Source organism: Brachycentrus maculatus, unplaced genomic scaffold, assembly GCF_059751285.1.
Source record: "Brachycentrus maculatus isolate JH-2025_06_01 unplaced genomic scaffold, ASM5975128v1 h1tg000108l, whole genome shotgun sequence".
Lineage (NCBI taxonomy): Eukaryota > Metazoa > Arthropoda > Insecta > Trichoptera > Brachycentridae > Brachycentrus > Brachycentrus maculatus.
In genome coordinates, this window is record NW_028280861.1 from 127,061 (window position 1) to 148,714 (window position 21,654).

Here is a 21,654-nt window from a genome sequence, read left to right on the forward strand (position 1 = left end):
CATCTTCTCATACATTCGCCTTATAAATTCACCTCACGAATATAAATTGATTATGTTATAAATCCTTATACATAGTGTGCAAGGAGAATTTTCGTAAACAACTAATAAATATAAAAAAATAGTAAAAAATTCCAGGGATTAAGCGGGTAGGTACCTACATTTTTATTTTAACACCCTTTAAATAAAATAGGTATGCAAATATATGTATAATATTCTTAAAGATTAGTAGCAATTAAAGGTCAGTTTTCTGTGGCATTTTTTATTTGAACTTTTAGCCGTTTGACAATAGTGGCAGCGGTAAAAATTCGAACTAACCTATGTCCGCCATTGTAACATATGTCTTGCTATGACGAGTGACGAGTCATGTCAATTTCATTCAGAAATTCAGTAAATATCAAATGGCAGATTCCTTTTTCGGCTTCGATACATCTTTGTCGGTGAGTTTGTGCAATTCGCCGTCCTTAGGTGAACCATCCGACCACGTGTTAAATGTATATTATTTACAAAGGCGACGGCCGTGTTTTTGCGAGGCTAAAAAATAACGACCATGCTACGCAATTCTGACAGTAAATAATTGCTGTTTCAATTTTAACACCGGGGCTTTGAGGTAGAATAAATCTAGATGTTACAGTGTTTAATTGAAGGTTTTTTCTGGATTTTTCTAATGCTTTTCAGTGGTTTTTGAGACGCCGCGCGAACGCTAAAAGACGTTGTTTTTTAAAAAAAATTATACGTGACAAATGTTTCGCGTTAGCGGGCTGCTAAAGATGTGTGTTTCTTCGTTTTTTCTTATTTTTTATGAATTTAATGTGGTAAAAGCTCGTGGAATACGTGAGCAATGTTTTGTTATTGTGTTTACTTCGTATGACATCGTTTTGGTCACGCTTCTTACAGAATGTGAACGAGAGAGGTGGCGCAGGAGGAAAGGAGGGTTCGGAGGATGAATATGACGCTCTCAATGATGAAACTTTCGGAGGCTCAGGTAAACAAAACACTTAATTTCCTCAAAAGAAAACAATTTGTAAATTTGGCGTACATAACCTCAAAATTGTACGCGTTTTGACAATCGTGGAATTTTGCTCTAATGAACTACAGCAGATTTTCCGCATAGCAGCAACAAAAGGTCAAAGTAATATTGTAATATTATCCCGGATTGACTAAGCAGTAGGTACAATACAATACTTAAGGTCTAGATACATATAATATATAATAACTTTTCATAATTTGTATAGCGCCATTTTCGTAATATAGTAGCAAATATAGTCATTATTGAGTAAATGCTGTTTATTGGCATCTGTGTGCGTTCTTTGCTATTAATAAGCATGCTCAATGACGACATTCTTTTGATTTTCGAGCATATATCGCTCACTCCTTTCAACAACGTCATATATCTAAAAAACTTAGCCCTGTAGCGGGTAAATATTAAGTTAAAAATGTGCCGCTTTTGTTGGGATATAGTACATTTTCTAGGCATTCCGAAAACATGCACAACTGAAAATTGACAATTTTTGATATATGACGTTGTTGAAAGGAGTTAGTGATATGCATTGTTTGCCTCTGTAGCGCATTTGGCTAGCACGCTGAGACCCCGGGCTCAAATCCGAGGAGGTCAATACGAATATCACCAAACTTTATAAAATAAAACTACTTTGTTCTTAACCACTTTTTTATTGGTACTCCTGTCCAACCGGTTTTGACAAGAAGCTTGTCATCATCTGGTTTAACCCTGATGATGACAAGGTTCTTGTCGAAACCGGTTACGTTAGGTTATGCATATTTATTTAATTTTTTTATCGATAGGAAGAAAATTTAATTTAATTATTATTTCACTTTAAAATACAATGTTTTCATTGATTTTTAATTCAGGTCAACTTGTAACTGACTTTTACCTGTAAAAAGTGGTTAAAAACCAAGTAGTTTACGGGGCTGACGACCGTCATCGGCTGGTTATTTTGTCATAAAAACTATTTAATTTTTTCATAAAAACATGGTTTTTTTAAATATTTCTTTTTTGACTGAAAAACAGATTTTTGACTGAAAAAAAAATTTTGGTGAATTCCATTAAAAAATATCTTTTTTGTCAAAAAAACTAGTTTTTAAATATGTTATTAAACCAATTGAAAAAAAAAAACATAGGGTTATTCCATTCATGAATATCTTTTTTGTTTGAAGAGATACTAGTCAAGAAAGGGTTAAGCATGTATAAAACAGAATTTTATTTCGAGGTCCTTTTCCATACTGTTGGTAGAGAGCGGGAGACGCTTGCGAGCGTTCTATTTGCTTACTTTAGGTAGAGCGCGAGAGACGCCTGCAAACATTGTACAGATGGGAATTGGGTGTTGCGGCTACTTGTGATTAGTATATTAAGGGTCGGGGGACAGACTGCCAGAGTATAACTAGGGTCTGGGTCGATGAACCAAACCGCCTGCAACAATGTGTTTATGGATTGATTGATTGACAGGTGAGGAAGGTGATTGGGAGCAGCAGCATGAGGAGCTATCGATGCTGTCGGAGAACGACAAGCATCACTCGGATTTGGGTAATTATCGCCTTATACCGTTCTTCTTCTTCACCCTTCTGTCCTCTACTGCTTTATTTAGACTGACCGGAGTATTTCGTCCTAACGTAACGTCGTAACATCGCTCGCGGCGAGCATGTTACTGGCATTGCTGACTTCCCGCGATCAGTGCTCGTTTAGAACACAACTGCTCGCTTGTGGCCTTGTGCTCGGTCTCTCCATACGCCAAAGCAAAAATCTGAATTACAGTCAATTGCGACAATTTGTCCAAGGAAAATATTTAAAAAAAAAAAACATTTTTATTTTTACGGAACTGAATTTTCGACCAGACTAAAATGCCACACATCAAGGTTTTTGAAACCCACATATATACCATACCCTAAAAACGATGTAGGACAATGTAGTGAAGGAAACTGTGTAGTCAGAGATGAACTAATATACCAGTATATGGATCAACCGATTAATTTACCTTCTGCGTTAATGTACCTTTTATTACTATATATTTTACATTTTGCCCTACGTTTTCTTATTTGTTTTTTAGTATTGTAAACTTTAATCCCATGTCCCCAAATGAGTAATGGAAATTACTCATCGGGAATATAATAATTGTGACCTATGTATGTATGTAATATGCTTAAATAAATAAATAAAATTAAATTAAGAAAGGTGTGTTGAGATGGTTTGGACATCTAGAACGAATGAGTGAGGAAAGAACAGTAAAACAAATTTATTAGGCGAATGTTAGTGGGAAAAGAAGCAGAGGAAGACCGCGAAAAACATGGCACGATCAGGTATGCCAAATACTTGAAAGTGGTCAGGTTGGGAGTCGTAACAATCGGCGGGTATGTATGAGGAGATGCATGAACGTGGAAGAGGCGAAGAATGTTTGCAAGGACAGAGTGGTGTGGCGCTCTATCCTCTCTGCCTACCCCTGTGGGGAAGCGGCGTGATGGTTAGTTAGTTAGTTTTTAAATAAATAAACTTTCCATCGTTTTAAATTGTCATGTAAGAAATACTTTTGTATGTGAACGATAGATGATTCATCTCTGGATGTTATTAGCATGCCCAGTGGCGTAGTTGGGTAGACGCTCGACTGCGAAACTGGCGTAGCAGGTTCAAGTCCCGCCGACTGCAAAATAAATTCAAGAAAGACTTGTTTTCAATTGGTCTGGGTGTTTGTGATGTATTTTTCACATTTACCTTCCCTATCCTTACCGTCCTACCTGCGGACAACACTGTAATAGAGGCTTTTGGGGTTATTCCTTTAAAAATAAATTATAAAAAAGCAATACTTATATTTTCAAATGTTTTATTTTAAATCACTCTTTCTGCGGCGTCAGATTGCATTTGCTTGTTCAATTATGAATTGCCGTTAATGGATAACGTTAGCTATACCGATTTACCTATTTCGATATACCTATTACGATATACCTATTTCTATCTTCGCAAAATATACATATATATATATATTTTTTCTTTATTTTAAATTCTTTTGCATTGTACAAACATGACATAAATTCAAATACAAAAAAATATGAAAATATAAATAAAATAAAAGATCCCACAAAGGCATGGCCTGTGTGTGGGTATACAATATAATTTAGGTCATAGTAAAGGGCACTGGCAAGAATACAATAGGTATTATAAGTAGAACTAGAATAATAGTGTTAATATAAAATACAAAAAATACAAAATACTTGACTATCAGTAAACAAAAATATATTTTTTTTAAAAATAAAATTAAAACATACAAACATAAACAAGATGAAAAAATTAAAAGTTAGCAAGCAAGTACTACATGAGTGATATGTCTGCATGAAAAAGTAGCTCAAATCTGTCTCTTCAATAAAAAATCTAAGCAAAATTTTTAATCTACACAATCTTAGGTAATTAACATCTAACAAAAAGTCTTTGTGGAACAAATTGAACAGTTTTGGAGCCATGAAAAATGAGTGTCTTTGCGCACGTCTGGTTTTACAAAAAGGGATTTCTAATAAATTATTCATTCGCATGAGTTGAACCATTCCAACCCTGCCTTGTCGTCCTTGCAGAAGCCTTCCTGTCGCACCTGGTGCTGGAGGAGTACGATGACTACTCCTCGGGGGCCACCAGCCCCGTGCCGGCGCCAACCGCGGCCGCGCCACCCGCCCTACCACAGGTGCGTTGCTCTCCGCCTAACTCGCTCCCACAAGTAGCGTGTCCTCTATATCGTAGTCGTACAGGAGAAAGTGACCGACTACCAAAACGTAAAATGTTCAAGAGGGCCGTTTAAGTCACTTTTGCTTGGCAAGAAAATAAACATCAATGCAGTTAGTCATTTTTACCAAGTCAATATATTATACTTCCAAGTTTAAAATCCTTTGGGATGTTTTCAGGGCAATATTAAGCTAGTAAGATATCAAATAGTCAATGATCATGTTTTTGTAAAAAATGCACTTGGTCACTTTCTCCTGTATGACTACGATATATATGTATTTAATTTTAAATCAAACACAAATTTTTTTGAGTCTACAAAGTTGTAGTTTATTGTTAAAAAAAAACACAAAAATCAATATTTTGACAATTGTTTCGCCTGGTTATGGCATTTTCAAACGGATTACCAAAAATGAAATGAAATTTCTTTATAACTTTTATTTTATATTAAAAATACAAAATGCAACTTTGTTTTAAAATATATATAAATATTTAATTATAATGTCTACCGGTTTTCAAGCTAACCGCTTCTTTATCAAGTCTATTAATACTAAAACACTATCTACTTAACAAAATTCTAAATATTTTAACATCTAGGCAAAACAGCTTGGGTAGATCTCAAGTGGCTAAAAAGTTATATTTTATTCATATAAAAAACAGGTTTCCGACCCCCTTGGTCTAGCATTCAAATCTTGTCTGTCCCCAGGCCGCCCCGGCCCCGGGCTGGCTGAAGAACGCCATGTCGGTGGAGGAGCTTGAGCGCAGCATGCTCAGCCAGCAGCAGCTGCTGGTGCCCCCGCAGCTGCAGCGTCTGCGGCACGCCCAGCAGCCCAAGGCGCCGCCGCCCCAGCCGCCGAGGCACAACATGCCCGTGCTGATGCCCTTCTTCCAGGTGACTAGCTATCACATCATCTTTCCGTCCGCCCGCCGGTGGATCGTGCAATGGATATCAATTTAACATACTCAACCCATAAAGGATTGTATTAGACTCATTTTGTGTTTATAACAGCCGATATAATCAATATTTGCATTTATCATTTTCTTGTGGAAAATTCGCCTTTGTAAATACGTTGTTTTCGTAAGTTGGTAATGAGTGACGTCACAGAAACGATTGACTTATTTCAATATTAACATTGCTAAGTTATTAATAATAATAAATAATAAATTAATATTTTCATTCATCATGTTCTTTTGGAAAATTCGCAAGTATAAAAGATATATAAAATAATAATAAACCCCTTATCCGCACCCCAATGGTGCATAAGGCACTGCTTCATATAAACGCAGTGTTATCTTGATCTTTTACATATGAAGGAAAGGTGATCAGCCCTCCGCTTCAGGTACCAGTCCAGGGTAATATTGAATAAATATTACTGTGAAAAAATCACTCACGTTTATTTGACCCCCCCTGGGAATCGAACCCGGTAGCCGAGCGTGCTGACCATTACACTACAGAGGCGGACCTAACATATATAATGGATCATTATCTGGGAGGAATATATAATTTAATATACTCAACCTATAAAGGTTTGTATTAGACTCGTGAACTCGTGTGTTTATAACAGCCGATATAATCAATATTTTCATTCATCATTCCCTTTTGGAAAATTCGCCTTTGTAAATACGTTGTTTTCTTAAGTTGGTAATGAATGACGTCACAGAAACGATGGACTTTTTTTATATTGGTAACATTGCTAAATTTTTGGCGGCTCTATTTGTTGATATCTATGGTCCAACGCCGCAACTAAACTGATTTCGCAGTAATTTTTTGTTATTCTTTTTAATTTTTCAGAACCGATTTCCGACCAATATGATGCCTCCCGGGATGCCCCCCGCCATGATGGGGATGAGGCCTCCCTTCCTCTCTGGTCCGCCGCCTCCAATGCACCCTTTCGGGAACTTCAACGTAAGGATAACTTGACCGCAAATCCACTCCTAACGCTCACTCTCAATGCAGCCATTTTCGCAATCAAAAAGTATTAATTTTAAAAGTGTCTCAGCTTGATATGAAATGTGTATCATTCTTCCCTTTTTTATGAAAGAAGATGGAACCATTAACATTCCAGGGCTTACGACCTGGCATATGGCTGATCACTTTATACACTCGTGTAATATTCACCATTTTGCCCATTATTGAACACGTCCATATTGCATTAATTTCTTGAAACCTGTATAAATAGTGTAATGGCAAAGGGGTATATCTGTTAAATTTTTCATTTTCTAAGTTTGTTCCGCAAAATGTCTAAAATAGTGTATTCCATAATCTAGCAAAAAGATTTTGCTGTAGTTGCAATACTTTTAGTTTTATTAAGATATGTACATATAAAAATACATAAAACAAGCGAGTTATTTAATTTCACAAGTTTGTTTATGCTCTCCTGTAAAATTTGGTCTGGGACAGATATACCCCTTTGCCTTTACACTAACGATATATGCAATGGCCTTAGATCCTTCTCCATACCGGTAAGGTTTTTGGGAATCAAACATTGAATATCAAAATAATATAACATTGTCAAAAAGTATTATTTGAAATTCATGAATCGTTTTACGTTCCAGCAATTGCCACCCAATAAGATGCCTCCGGGAATTCTGCAGAGGCCGCCGATGACAAACCTCCAGGCGATAGAGCAGCAGCAGCAGCAGAACAACATGCACCACCCGGGCGCGATGCACCCCCCCATGGGCCAGCAGATGGGCAACATGAACCCGCAGGGGGGCAACATGAACCCGCACATGGGGAACATGGGCCAGCCGATGGGCGGCATGAACCCGCAGGGGGGCAACATGAACCCGCAGGGCGGCAACATGAACCCGCAGGGGGTTGGCATGAACCCGCAGGGCGGCAACATGAACCCGGCCATGATCAACATGAACCAGATAATGGCCAACATCAACCAGCGTGTCAACACCATGGGCCAGCGTGCCCCGATGGGCATGAATCCGCAGCCGCACGGAGGCGTAATCATGCACAACCAGATGAACGCGAGGAACAGTCACCCGCCGCCGGCCGTGAAACATCAGAACAACGTCCAGGGCCAGGGGAAGAAGACCAACGGTAGGAACGATGAGCGGGTCTTCTCCCAGGAAGAGGTCATGCAGATAATTCAGGAGACTCATCCGCTGTTGAGCTGTTTGCAGAAATTCCGGAGATCAAAGATGGACGATTTTATGGGAAGTAATAATCAGGTATTTTATTATTTATATATACTTATCAGTGGCGGTTGGTGACTTTTTGTAGAAGGGATGCTGGACATCAAATGTTTATACTCGTACTTACTACGTATTAGATATTGATATGCACATCTAGACGCCACCTCCATAAATCCATAAATCAATAATTACAGATACAAAACATGATCCATTTGTTTTTATTTATTTCAATTATGAAGTAAATCGCAGGTTAATTATATTCAATAACAATGTGACTTCAGTATTCAAGCTCAAAAGCAGCAAACTGTCAAAGCAACGCGCGCACTAAGAACAATCCAATAGAGTATGTGATTCTGTTCATTGTACAAATTAGTATTAAAGACGTTTCATGTATGTTGGATGCTGTCATTAATATTGTATCCAGTTGATATGTATGTTGGATGCTGTCATTAATATTGTATCCAGTTGATATGGATGTTGGCTTGCGGATCTCAGTGCGCATGCGCGGAAAGAACGTAGGTTCTTGCACTGTGCACGCGGTTTACACATTGCTTCCAGACCAAGTATTGTTTCCGTAAATGCGTTTTACGCATTTCACAGTATTTGAGAATGTATGTGTATTTAGACTCGCCCGCAATTTTTGTATTGTGTAATTTTTTTGCGCTGAGACGGTACGATATATGCACGATGTTTTATAATAATAATATTTGTATAATCTGGAAAGCGGCGTTTTTGGAAGAAAAAAAAACACATTAAGGTCGCTGTAGAAATATCAAAATATTTAAATTGCATTATTGCTGTTTACGGATAGAAGTATAAATCTTTTTACTCTAAAATGCAAGGGATGCGGAGCATCCACCGCGCTTGGTACGTATCTTCTTCTTAGCTCCATCCCAGGTTGTCGTCTTCGTAGACTGTTGGGGTCAGCTCTCCTCGTCCTCAGGTTGTAGGTCCTTCTATCATGGACAACGTCACCTAGGCCATGCCTTGGGATCATGTTATCTCTCTGCAGCATCCATGAATTCTTTAATCTTCCTCTAGATGTCTCGAGGAAGATCCATGGCGATTGCCTGGTTCACAATATGACCAGGTTCTCTGCGCCCTATGTGCCCATACCACCTTCAGTATACTAACAGCAACACTCAATTCCCATCTGTGCAATGCTTTTTGTTACAATTTTAATATTCCGCTCTCTACCAACAGTGTGTAAAAGATGCTTTTAAGCGTTTCTCGCAAACAATGTGTTAGTATACTAATTAGGGTCATATACTAATTACGAGTAACCTAATCACCCAATTACCATCTGTACAATATTCTTTGGTGTCATGTAATATCAGCAATTTGACGAAATTTTTGCAAAGGCAGGAGGTGATATTTCTTACATATTTGAAGATATTGATATGAATGGAATAGTTTCAAACGTAACACATATCGCTGACTCCTTTCAAGAATGTCATAAATCAAAAAACTTGATTTTTTCAAGAGAATGTTATTAAAGTTTAAAATGAAATACAATGTATTAAAAATAAATATCAAGCCACTTATTGATCTTTTTACCGTCCAACAGATCTTTTTAGGTAAAACCTGAAGGTTTTTTCTCCATTTAAATTAAATATGCAAAATTTTTCCTTTTTCCTTTTCTTCAAAATGCAAAAACAACACTTTCTGCCCTGTAGCGGGTAAATATTAAGTTAAAAATATGCCGCTTTTGCTGGGATATAGTACATTTTCTGGGGATTCCAAAAACATGCACAACTGAAATTTGACGATTTTTTATATATGACGTTGTTGAAACGAGTGAGCGATATGTACTGTGTCACGAGATTGATCAATATATCTAGAAGTTCCAAAAATCGCGACAATCATGGGTAGAATTGGTAAATGTTGCACGTGTGTAAGGTGATCACTTAACCAAGCCTGTGACAAAAAAAAGTCATGGGTAAAAAACAGGTTTAAAGTCCTGTGAAATGCCCAGACTTCCATATTCTTTTTTCTTCATTTATGTTGAGATGTAAAAAATAATTTAGTGACTGTACCCGTAATTTAATTAAGGACTAAAATTATTCTCGATTTTTGATTTATGACGTTCTTGAAAGGGGTGAGCGATATACTCGACGAATTTCTTTTGTATGATTTCAATACGCGATTTATGCACAACGTGACGCACATTCTATGCACAACGCGATATCTGCACGTTGTGCATAGAATGTGCATTAAGTCAATTTTAGAGGACTTGCACAAAAACAAAGAGCCATACGTCATTAACCACACTAAAAGCGCAAGATCAAAAACTGAAGGCAAAATAAACATTCCTCGTGTGAGATCTTCGTTTGCCCAAAGACATTCAAATTTTATAGGCCCTAAAATTTATAATATGTTCCCACAAGAAATATTATGTTCAGTTGGAAGTAAATTCAAAATGCACACAAAAGAATGGCTCCTAAAAATTGGAAGATCCCAGCTGGAGCAGCAAATAAAAGTTTGTGTGTGATTAATCTATGTTTCAGTGTTTTATAATTATATAATCCTATTTTCTAATTTTATAATATTACTCCTTTAGATTTTACTTTTCTTTTAGTTCAACTCTCTATTCGCTTTCATTTTATAATTATTATTTCATATTATTTCAGTCTTACCACTTTTATATTATCATTCAAAATATATAAAGCTGTATTATAAAACGAATAAGCATACCCTGCCTACCTCAGAACAGGTATCTCCAAATACCTAGTGAGGATAAAAAGTGTCCAATAAAAAATATATATATATATATGTATATATATAAATATGTATAACTTAAGTACAAAATTATATCAAATAATAAACGCTGTTCTGCAGCACTGAACCTGAATGATCATGTGTGTTTGTGCCCAGCGGAGGGGAGATGGGGACCAGTACAGCGGACTCATGTCGCAGAGAGAGAAGCAGTGGCTGCTCAACATACAGCTGATGCAGCTCAACACCGGGACGCCCTACATGGACGACTACTACTACACGGTACGTATGCCCCGGCCACGCCTTTTTTCCGTCCTCATTTGTAAAGATTGTGTCTGGTTGTAATCAAGGAAAAATAATCATGATTTGTGAAAGGGATTTTGTCTACCTCCGTAGTGTAATGGTCAGCACGCTCGGCTACCGTTCTGGAGGTCCCGGGTTCGATTCCCAAGGGGGGTAAAATAAATATAAGTGATTTTTTCACCGTAATATTTATTCAATATTAACATGGACTGGTACCTGAAGCGGAGGGATGATCACCTTTCATTCATGTATAAAACGATCAAGATAACACTGCGTTTATATGACACAGTGCCCTATGCACCATTGGGGTGCGGATAAAGGTTTTATCATTATTATTGCTTTGAATAATAGAAGAAAATTCGTTTTACGGCCCGCTGTAAAATGTCATTTCTGAAATCTGGCCCGGCTGCTGAAAAGGTTGGCCACCCATGGTTTAGAGCGTTTTTATTTAGGACACTCCCCTTAAAAGTGTGCATCGTCATTTTCCAGGTGTTCTTAGACCGACAAGCCAAGAAGGAGAAACGGCAGGAGATGAAGGAAGCCCACAAGGCCAACCAGAAGAATCATCCCTTTAGCCAGCAGAATCTCAACAACCGCTACCACGGTAAATACCCCCACCCCCCCCTTCACCAACTACCTCCTGTCTCCATTCAAATCCCCCCAAAACAACAGAGCATAAATTAATGAAATAACGTATAATGTACCCGGCTACCGTACCCGTCACACGTCACAATCTTTATTCAGAGTACCTGTCCTTCCAACTAATTATGCGCAGAGTTCACCTATGTCTCGTATGGCTAGCGAGTACAACTCATATTATTTTTTAACATCTCATCAAAGATGAAGAAGTATATGGAAGTACTGGGCATTTACGGGGCTGACGGCCGTCATAGGCTGGTTTAAGTGATCACTTTACACACGTGTGACATTCACCAATTCTACCCATTATTGACAACCACACTACTCAAATTCTTGGAAGTTCTATATATCGCTCACTCCTTTCAAGAACGTCACAAATCAAAAAACTTGATTTTTCAGGAGAACGTTTTTAAAGTTTAAAAATATAACACAATGTATTAAAAATAAATATCAAGCCACTTATTGAACTTTTTACTGTGCAACCTGAAGGTAAAACCTGAAGGTTTTTTCTCCATTTGAAAGATATTCAGTATTTAAAAAAAAAATTAAACAATACCTTTTCTTAAAAATGCAAAAACAAAATTTTCTACCCTGTAGCGGGTAAATATCAAGTTAAAAATATGCCTCTTTTGCTGGGATATAGTACAATTTCTGTTCATTCCGAAAACATGCACAACTGAAAATTGACAATTTTTGTTTTATGACGTTCTTGAAAAGAGTGAGCGATATATGAACCAATTTAGAAACCTTGTTCTTGAATCACTAGAACTTCACTAGAGACATCTATTTGTGAATGCCCAGACTTCCATATTCTTCTTTATCTTTGATAAGATGTTAAAAAATAATATGAAAATAACTCCTGTAATTGGAGATAATCCGGATTTTGTGAACAAGTATTTGGACACACTCAAAATGTTGTAGTACAACTCATGTTTTAGCCAAGCTGACATTTTCAATTGCGGAAAATCTGTGTTGACAAGTCGAATGGTGAGCATATTGTCCTCTCAAGATCTTGAAAAACTATGCTTCTCTGCATTCGATTAAATTCAATTTCAATTTAAATATAATATACACATTACAAACTTAAATTTAAATCGTATACATTAACATAGATATGGGCAATATAAAATAGAAAATAAGCAAGAATACTATTGCTTAAGGTGTAGAAGAACCCAACTTCGGAAAACTCCTTCAGACGCATGGAACAGATCAATATTCAATGAGATATTGTTCAACATAGCGGTAGCTCTTCCTACAGGCATAACCATCGGCAGGTTGGTCCTGTGTATAGGAATGTGAAACAATCTATGTCGACGCTGTCTTAGCTAACTATCGGGAACATACAGACCACTGTTCCGGATAATTTCAGGATTATCGATCATACCGCGCAACAATCGATGCGTTGTATGTATGTCCCTGCTAAAATCAACATCACACTCACACACACACACACACACACACACACACACACACACACACACACACACACACACACACACACACACGCACGCACACACGCACACACACACATTCATTCATTTGCAAGATCTACACTAAATATTTTGTACTAATCTTTATGTTTCTGTGATTGTTTAATGTATATCTTTTCATTGTTTTGTTTTACATATGGCTCACTCCTTTCAAGAACGTCATAAATAAAATAAAAATATATTTTTCAGGAGAACGTTTTTAAAGTTTAAAAATATAATACAATCCAATAAAAATAAATATCAAGCCACTTATTGAACTTTTTACTGTGCAACAGATCTTTTTGGGTAAAACCTTAAAAAAGGTTTTTTCTCCATTTGAAAAATATTAAATATATTTTTAAAAATAATTAAAACATACCTTTTCTTCAAAATGCAAAAACAACACTTTCTGCCCTGTAGCGGGTAAATATTAAGTTAAAAATATGCCGCTTTTGCTGGGATATAGTACATTTTCTGGGCATTCCGAAAACATGTACAACTGAAAAATGACGATTTTTGATTTATGACGTTCTTGAAAGGAGTGAGCGATATGTTGCTGTTGTTAACCAAAAAAATAATGAAAAAAAGAATGAAAGTCAAATCCCCCTAAAACAAAATTTACGGATGAACGAAATGTGTTAACATAAAGAAAAAGCAAGTGTAAGAATTATTTTATTCACAACATTTTGAGTGTGTACAATAAAAATGTTGTGTATAAAATAACTGATCAAAGTATTTAAATTTTCAAATCAAGTTTTGCAAATATGAATGTGTTATTCAATTTTTATACTCACAATTATCCATTGTTGCGGCCACAGGAAACTCGGGAAATGGTGAGGGCTCCGGGGGCCGAGAGCGGCGCAACAGTTCGAGAAGCACTGACGGCGCCTCCACCAAGGAGGGGCCCCGACATTACGTGCCCACGCAGTTTGAGAACTCCCTCGGGAAACTGCAGGTCAGTAGTACAGACATTGGTTTTTTTTTATTAAAATTTCTGTGCTCATCTTCATACATTTTTACTACTGTTGTGAATTCAGGGTGTGAAGACTGGTGGTTAGACGTGGATTGGTGTCAATTATGACCTTTAACTTGTCGTCATCAGACTTCAATGGCCGTCCTGTACGTGGTTTATAAATTAGTGAAAAATCTCCAGATCGGAATTTTGTAAACCATCTTCGTACCTGTCGAACTTTGATGACATCTACTCCATACACTTCACAAATGTTTTTGGTTGCCACACTCGCGGTATTGTCTTTACGGAATTCATAAAGTAAACAATGACTTTATCGAGCGACATTTTGAAAAAATACAAGGGGTCTCTACTGTACTCTGGCCAGGCCAAAACTGAATAGAAAGTAGATGGAAAGTATCCTTTATACAATGGAATCATAAAAAAGAAGATACTAATAATCATTTCTGAAGAACTGTTTTTTTTTCCTGGGATCATAAAAACGGTCATAACTTTTGCATCAACCCAATATGTAAATGATGTCTTTTTATATAGTGTGTGTTCCTATTTCCAGTGCGGTTCGGTGACGGCGCCCCGCAAGATCATGGACGTGGAGGTGGTCTCCGAGTCGGGCGGCAGCGGGGGCGCCAGCGGCAGCGCGCGCCACGGCCGCCAGACGCTGCTGGCCATCGAGGCGCTCTACCGCCCGCTGCTGCGGGCCGAGGACCTGAACGAGCCTCTCGCCATCGCCAACGCGATCGTGCTTGCGGTGAGCCTCCGTCCAGCGGTTTCTCCTGTAGCACATTCTTACCAACCCTCTACCTATTACCGGCCCTTTGGTTACCAGAATCTAACTTCCTTCCTCTGCTCCTTTTTCCAATTACATTCGCTTCATAAATTTGTTTTACCCTTCTTTCCTCACTCATTCGTTCCACATGTCCAAACCATCTCAACACACCTTTCTTAATTTTATCGATAATGCTTGTCTCAGCTTTGCATTCCTTCCTTATTTCACTATTCGAACATCTATCATACATCGTTTTGTCGCACATTCTTCTGAAAAATTGCATTTTGACTGCATTCAGTCTACTTTCATCCTTCTTTTCCCAACTCCATGTTTCACTTCCATGCATTAGGGTCAGAACCAGGACTCCGTTGTGTACTGCCAGTTTAGCTTTCGCTGATAGGTTTTTATTTGCTAAAACTGATTACAGTGCACCATTCACTTTGTTCCCAGCATTCACTCTCCTTTCTATGTCTTTATCAATCTTTCCATCCCTAGAAAACATACTACCCAAATATACAAAATCATTTACCTGCCCCAAAATCTCTCCATTTACCAATATTTCACACTGAGATCTACATTCATCTCTTTCAATGCTTTTAATATACATGTATTTTTTCATTTGTCCATTTTGACTTGGGTTTTGTGGTCGCAGGAGCGATGGGAGAAACAGCGCGCGCTGGCGGCCGAGGGCGGAGGGGAGGGGGTTGCGGAGGTGGCCCCGCCCGCCGCGGCGGAGAGCAAGGCCGAGCTGCTGGGCGTGCTGCTAGGCGGCCTGCTGCAGGAGGACCGCCTGCCCGCCTTCCTCAGCGTCAGGAAGGGAAAGGTGAGTCCGGTCGAGCGGGGGTCGCGACGCGGCGCTCCAGCAAACCCAAGGACCCTTATGGAGCGCTGCATCATATACAGGCGGTGTTATATTATGACCCAGATTACAAGCGTTCAAATCAGAATGCACAGAGACGCAGAGATATGAATGAAGTGTTAACATGAAGGAAAGGTGATCAGCCCTCTGCTTCAGGTACCAGTCCAGGGTAATATTAGAGTGTCCACCTCCGTAGTGTAAAGCGTAGCACGCTCGGCTGCCGTTCTGGAGGTCCCGGGTTCGATTCCTAGGGGGGGTCAAATAAATATAATGGATTTTTTCACTGTAATATTTATTCAATATTACCCTGGACTGGTACCTGAAGCGGAGGGCTGATCACCTTTTCTTCATGTGTAAATGATCAAGATAATTCTGCGTTTATATGAAGCAGTGCCCTATGCACCATTGGGGTGCAGATAAGGGTCTTATTATTATTATATTTTTTATTAAAATCACCTCCCACTGGGAATCGAACCCGTGTTGGGTTGTGGTCCCGTGGTTAGTGTCGCGGACTCTTGACTCAGGGTTTCTGGGTTCGAACCCACTCTACCACAATTTGATACCTATTTCTAATAATGAGCCGCTTAGGCTCACAGAAATAGTATGAAATTGAAATATTTTTATAAACAATAAAAATACAAATACTCCACTTCTTTTTTAAACCCAGGACCTCCAGTACGGTAGCTGAACGTGCTGACCATTACACTACAGAAGCGGACAATTTTATGTTGTAATATTTGTCATTTAACCATTTCCACTCTGACCATTTTTTTCTCATAACTGGTCAGCTACTCTAATCAAAAAAATGCGATGTTTATCTACCATTGAAATAAATATTTTGGTTCCCTAATTTTGGGACACTCTGTCTGGCAATTCGTATGACCATGTTAATTAAGATTAACTGTATTTATCTGAAATATTTTTTGGTAGAATATACTCGGGTGATAGAGAAATCAGCGATTAAAGTTATACCTGCGCCTGGCCAGACATTGTGGCCCACGGAGCTGCCTACTAGAATCATACGGGCCAGAATGTCTGGCCTACAGAGTTTTTAGAGTTAAAAAATATATATAACGTAGATGAACATCTTGCCACGGGATCTGCCTAGTGAGACCTTTATAAAAAAAACCACATATAATGTTAAAAGTAGTAATAAACAAATAAATAAATAAAATGAATAGTATCTGAGGTATGGTGGTTTGACTTTGTGAGGAATGAAGAGATAAGGCATAGGACGCAGAAAATCTTGGTCACAACTGTCGTCAAGAAAAGGCGATTCAGTTGGCTTGGCCATGTACTCCGCATGCCTCCCGAGAGCTGCCATCAAGCTTGCCTCTTTTACAAGGCATCAGGTTCACGCCGCCCAGTACGACCACTGCTGACAATTTGTCGGCAGTTCTCGTCAGAACTTGGGGACGCGGATCTGACTTGGGAGGATGCAAGGGAGCTGGCAGTCGAAAGAAAACCCTGGAGACAGTTTGTGGACTCCATATGCTCCACCTAGGGAGCGGATATGGTTTAATGATAATAAATAATCTGAGGTAGAAGGTGGTGGCGTGTAGTGACGGTCGTATTGCATTGCAGCTGCTGGTTCTGCGCGTGCTGGCGTGCGCCACGCCCTGCGAGTGGTGGCGCGCGCAGCTCGGGCGCCTGTGGCCGCGCCTGCTGCGCTGCCTGCCCGCCGCGTGCCGTCGCGACGCCGCGTGCCTCGTCCCTCTCCAACACCACTTTGCCAGGTCAGTGTACGCTCGAGGACTCTCAATGGGTTATGTTATACATCAGACAGATGATTTCTGGGGGTTTTGAGGGTGTCTCAACTAAGATATGAAACATGCATAACTTGTGGCCTGTTTTTAACACATATTGAAAGGGTACGCCTGCAGACCGCTGGCGACGTGATATAATAATTGTGCGCATATAGTTTCTTCTTCTTCTAACCCTTATCCACACCCTAATGGTGCATAGGGCACTACATCATATAGAAGCAGTGTTATCTTGATTGTTAAATACACGAAGGAAAGGTGATCAGCATTCAGGTAACATTAAATAAATATTATACTGAAAAATCATTAATATTTATTCTGACTCTCTTGGGAATCGAATACCGGGACCTCCAGCATGGTAGCCTAGCGCTCTAACCACTATGATATGCATCCACAATTGGAATTGACACAATATGGCTATATACCAATTCAGTATTAGAATGGAGTTTTGAAAGAGTTTGTGTGTTGCAGCTACCTGAACGGCACGGAAGGCTGGGCCCCCGTTTCGGACCTGTGCGCCGTGCTGGCCGAGGGCGGCTCGGGGGCGCGCCCCTCCACCCCCGCCATGCACCGGAGCCCCGTGCACTTCCTGCTCTCCACGCAGGTACGTGCGGAGCTCTGCGATTCACAATTTCATACCTGATCATTGTCTTTTTCTTCTTAAGCCCTCTGTCCACCGCTGGCTTCTTCTACATTCTTCTTTTTTCTGTCTGTTTGTACCCCCCACAGTGGCTATGCCGTCGGACCATCTCTTTGAAAGTCTTCCATCACTTCTTTATTCTCCCAACGTCTTAAAATTTTAGGGGTCCATTTTGGTCCTGTTACGCCAGGTGAGTCGTTGCAGCTCTTCTTCATTCTTCTTCAAACCCTTATCCGCACCCCAATGGTGCATAGGGCACTGCATATGAACGCAGTGTTATTTCGATTGTTAACACATGAAGGAAAGGTGATCAGCCCTCCGCTTCAGGTACCAGTCCAGGGTTATATTGAATAAATATTAGAGTCAAAATGACTTACATTTATTTGACCCCCCCCTGGGAATCGAACCCGGGACATCCAGAATGGTAGCCGAGCGTGCTGACCATTACACTATGGAGGCGGACAGCTCACTAAAGCTCAAAGGAAGAATCTAGAAGTTTTGAAATTAGGTGCCTGAGGCGAATACTGGGTATAAAGTAGTATGACTTGGTCAGGAATGAGGATGTGAGGAAAAGAACCCAACAGCCCCTCATACTGGAAGTACTGAAGAGGAGAAGGTGAACATGGTTGAGACATGTCCTCAGAATGCCGCCTGAGGGCATTAACTCCTCATGTCTCTTCTTTCGACCATTCACCGACTATACTCAGTGGAACTTGGAAATGCCGGACTGACCTGGGAGGAAGCCAAGGAGATTGCGCATGACAGAGTGACTTGGAGACGTCTGTGTTGGCCATATGCTCCATCTAGGGAGCGAACATGGATGAAGATAAAGAAGAAGATGAAGTTAACAACATGTTCTGCCCATTGCCACTTTAGTCTTGCTACGCAATCCATGATATTCTTTTGCAACCTACATTGGATCACATAGTGCACTGATGGAGCGAGTAGTTAGGTAGTTCAGTTAGACAGCTACATAGATCTGACGCCTCCACAGCCCCGACCAGCACAGCAGACTTCATTACAATATCCATTCTCTTCCAGCTGGGCCTGTCTCTGCTGGTGGCGCTGATGGAGCGCGCGGCGCGCCTGCCGCGCCCGGGTCCGGCCGCGTGGGTCGCGCTTCTCCGCGCGCTGGCGCACGCGGCCGCGCAGGCGCCCGCCGCCACGCGGTCCGCGCGCCCGACGCGCGCGCTCGCGCCCGCCACGCTGCGCACGCTCGCCGCCGCGCTCGCACCCGAGGAGCGGGAGGCGCTTGCCGAGCTGCTGTGTTGACAAGGCGCGCCGAGCGAGGTGAGTCTTGTGAGTCTGTTGAGTCATCCATGAGTCGGTATTTTGTTGAGTTGATTTTTCGATAGATGTATACTGGTGAGGTTAGTGTAAACACTTGTGTATCGTTCACCATTCTATGAACTTTAGCTCAGGTAAGGTTAGGTTATGCACTTATGGGTCCAAGGATCACATATAAGATGTTTAGATGAAATATAATGTATTTTTTAAAAACATTTTTAGCTAAAAGACACAAGATTGTTAGGTCGAATATATAACATTTATGGGTCACAAGTATGACATTTTTAGACAAAAAATATGATATTTTTAGATGAAAAATATGGCATTTTTAAATGAAAGATATTTTTTTTATGAAAAATATATGATATGACATTTGTAGGTCCAAGGATGACATTGTTTGATGAAAAATTTAGGATATTTTTAGATGAAAATGGATGATATTTTTAGGTGAAAAATTTATGATATTTTAGATGAAAAAGGATGAAATTTTTATGTCCAGGGGTGATAATTTAGATGAAAAATTTACATTATTTTTAGATGAAAAAGATATAATTTTAGGTCCAAGGAAGACATTTTTAGATGAAAAGTTTTTGATATTTTTAGATGAATAAGGATGACATTTTTAGATGAAAAATTAATGATATTTTTGATGAAAAAGATATGATATTTTTAGGCCCAGGGGTGACATTTTTAGATTAAAAATTTATGATATTTTTGATGAAAAAGATATGAAATTTTTAGGTCCAGGGATATCATTTTTAGATAATTTTTTTTGTTGATATTTTTAGATGAAAAATATATTATATTTTTAGGTCCAGAGGTGACATTTTTAGTAATATGACGTTTGTTTTCAGAATCGATTTGGTGAGATGGCGCGGGTGAATCTATCGACTACTAAGTGCGGATGACAAGATTAGGAAATATTTTTTTTAGTTAGTATTTTTACTATGCAATTATTTTATCATACTTTTTACATGTATATATACATATAATTATATTGTAACATTCACTGTCCCATTCTATTGTATTGTTTATAATTTATTGTCTTAGCGAAAAAATAATCTACTGAATTTTGAGTGTGTCCAAATACTTGTTCACATATCTGGATCATTGCCGACAAGGAGTTATTATTTTTTGACATGTCATGTCATATATGAAGAAGAATATGCAAGTCTGGGCATTTACGGGGCTAACGACCGTCATAGGCTAGTTTGAGTGATCACTTTTTTTCACATTCTCAATTCTACCCACGATTGACAACCACATGATTCAAATTCTTGAAACTTTTAGATATATTGATCAAACTCGAAACACAGTGCTTGACTTCACTAGAACTTCACTAGAGACATCTATAGTGGGATGAGGGAAGCTTTTTTATAAAGCGGAAACTCTTTTGTTTGTATATATTTCCGAATCCTGGATTATATTCACATACTTCACCAGACTTCCGTATTCTTCTTCATCTATGTTGAGACGTCCAAAAAAATGTAAAAAATCATATTGAATATTCTATTGACTGCTTCTTTTGGAATACGCACCTAAAATTTTCATCACGGTAAATTTGGTCGACGTTATCACCTGGGAAAATATTTGTAAAGTAAATATATTAATTTTATATATTTATTGAATTTAATACGGGAAACTCTCCTTTTTACACAGTAGACGATACAATTCACGCGATTTTTCAACGCAGCATTTACAGGGCTTATGACCTGGCACAGGCCGGTTGAGTGATCCCTTTACACACGTGCTACATTCACCATCCGTCATGAGATAGATCACATGTGTATGACAGCCGAAATTTGAGTAGTGTGGTATATATAATAAGCTACAAAAAAAATTGTAAGTCATATATTCAGGCGTTTCCCAGTATGTAAAAATAATCCGGGGTTCGGATCTTGCATACAAATAAAAGGGTCTCTTCGGAATAAATGCTTTCTCAATCCAACATAGATGGCTGTTGTGAACTCATATGTACCGTGTCACGAAATTGATCATATAAATAGGAGTCAAAAATTTGAGTAGTGCGGTTGTCAAAAATATTACATGCGTGTACAAGTGATCACTTAACCTGCGTATGACAGGTCTTAAGCCCTACAAATGCCAAGACTTACATATTCTTCTTCGCCTATATTGAGATGTAAATAAAATATACAAATTACCGTGACGCATTGTTAAATAAATGTTACTTTTTTTGTCTTCTTTTTTTATGTACTGTGTAATTTTAATATTGTGTAAAAAAGGGGGTTCAACGTATTTGAAAAATGGCAGATATTTGTAAAATTATGAAGTTAATTAATAGTTATAAACATATTACAGTAAAACCTCGATATAACGGACTAATTTGGGGGGGAAGGGGGTGCGTTAAAGCTGAAAGTCTGT

At 38.9% G+C, this 21,654-nt stretch overlaps 1 protein-coding gene across 1 annotated transcript; it reads left to right on the plus strand.

The window, feature by feature from the left end:
• The first annotated feature begins 312 nt into the window (after positions 1 to 312).
• Positions 313 to 20,289, plus strand: Patr-1 (Protein associated with topo II related - 1). Its single transcript, XM_088259048.1, has 16 exons — positions 313 to 437; positions 895 to 982; positions 2,462 to 2,539; positions 4,570 to 4,676; positions 5,418 to 5,603; positions 6,504 to 6,617; positions 7,268 to 7,897; positions 10,736 to 10,858; positions 11,369 to 11,483; positions 13,806 to 13,942; positions 14,511 to 14,705; positions 15,376 to 15,546; positions 17,167 to 17,318; positions 17,817 to 17,949; positions 19,027 to 19,275; positions 20,127 to 20,289. The coding sequence occupies exons 1-15, from the start codon at positions 399 to 401 to the stop codon at positions 19,255 to 19,257; spliced, it is 2,499 nt and encodes an 832-aa protein (XP_088115174.1). The 5' UTR covers positions 313 to 398; the 3' UTR covers positions 19,258 to 19,275; positions 20,127 to 20,289.
• The last annotated feature ends 1,365 nt before the right edge of the window (positions 20,290 to 21,654 follow it).

Excerpts from the sequence above, each read along its gene's own strand:
- Patr-1 (XM_088259048.1), top strand. The coding sequence starts at position 399 with ATGGCAGATTCCTTTTTCGGCTTCGATACATCTTTGTCG. Across the intron at positions 5,604-6,503 it reads TGCTGATGCCCTTCTTCCAG|AACCGATTTCCGACCAATAT; the intron begins GTGACTAGCTAT and ends TTAATTTTTCAG. Across the intron at positions 14,706-15,375 it reads CCAACGCGATCGTGCTTGCG|GAGCGATGGGAGAAACAGCG; the intron begins GTGAGCCTCCGT and ends TTGTGGTCGCAG.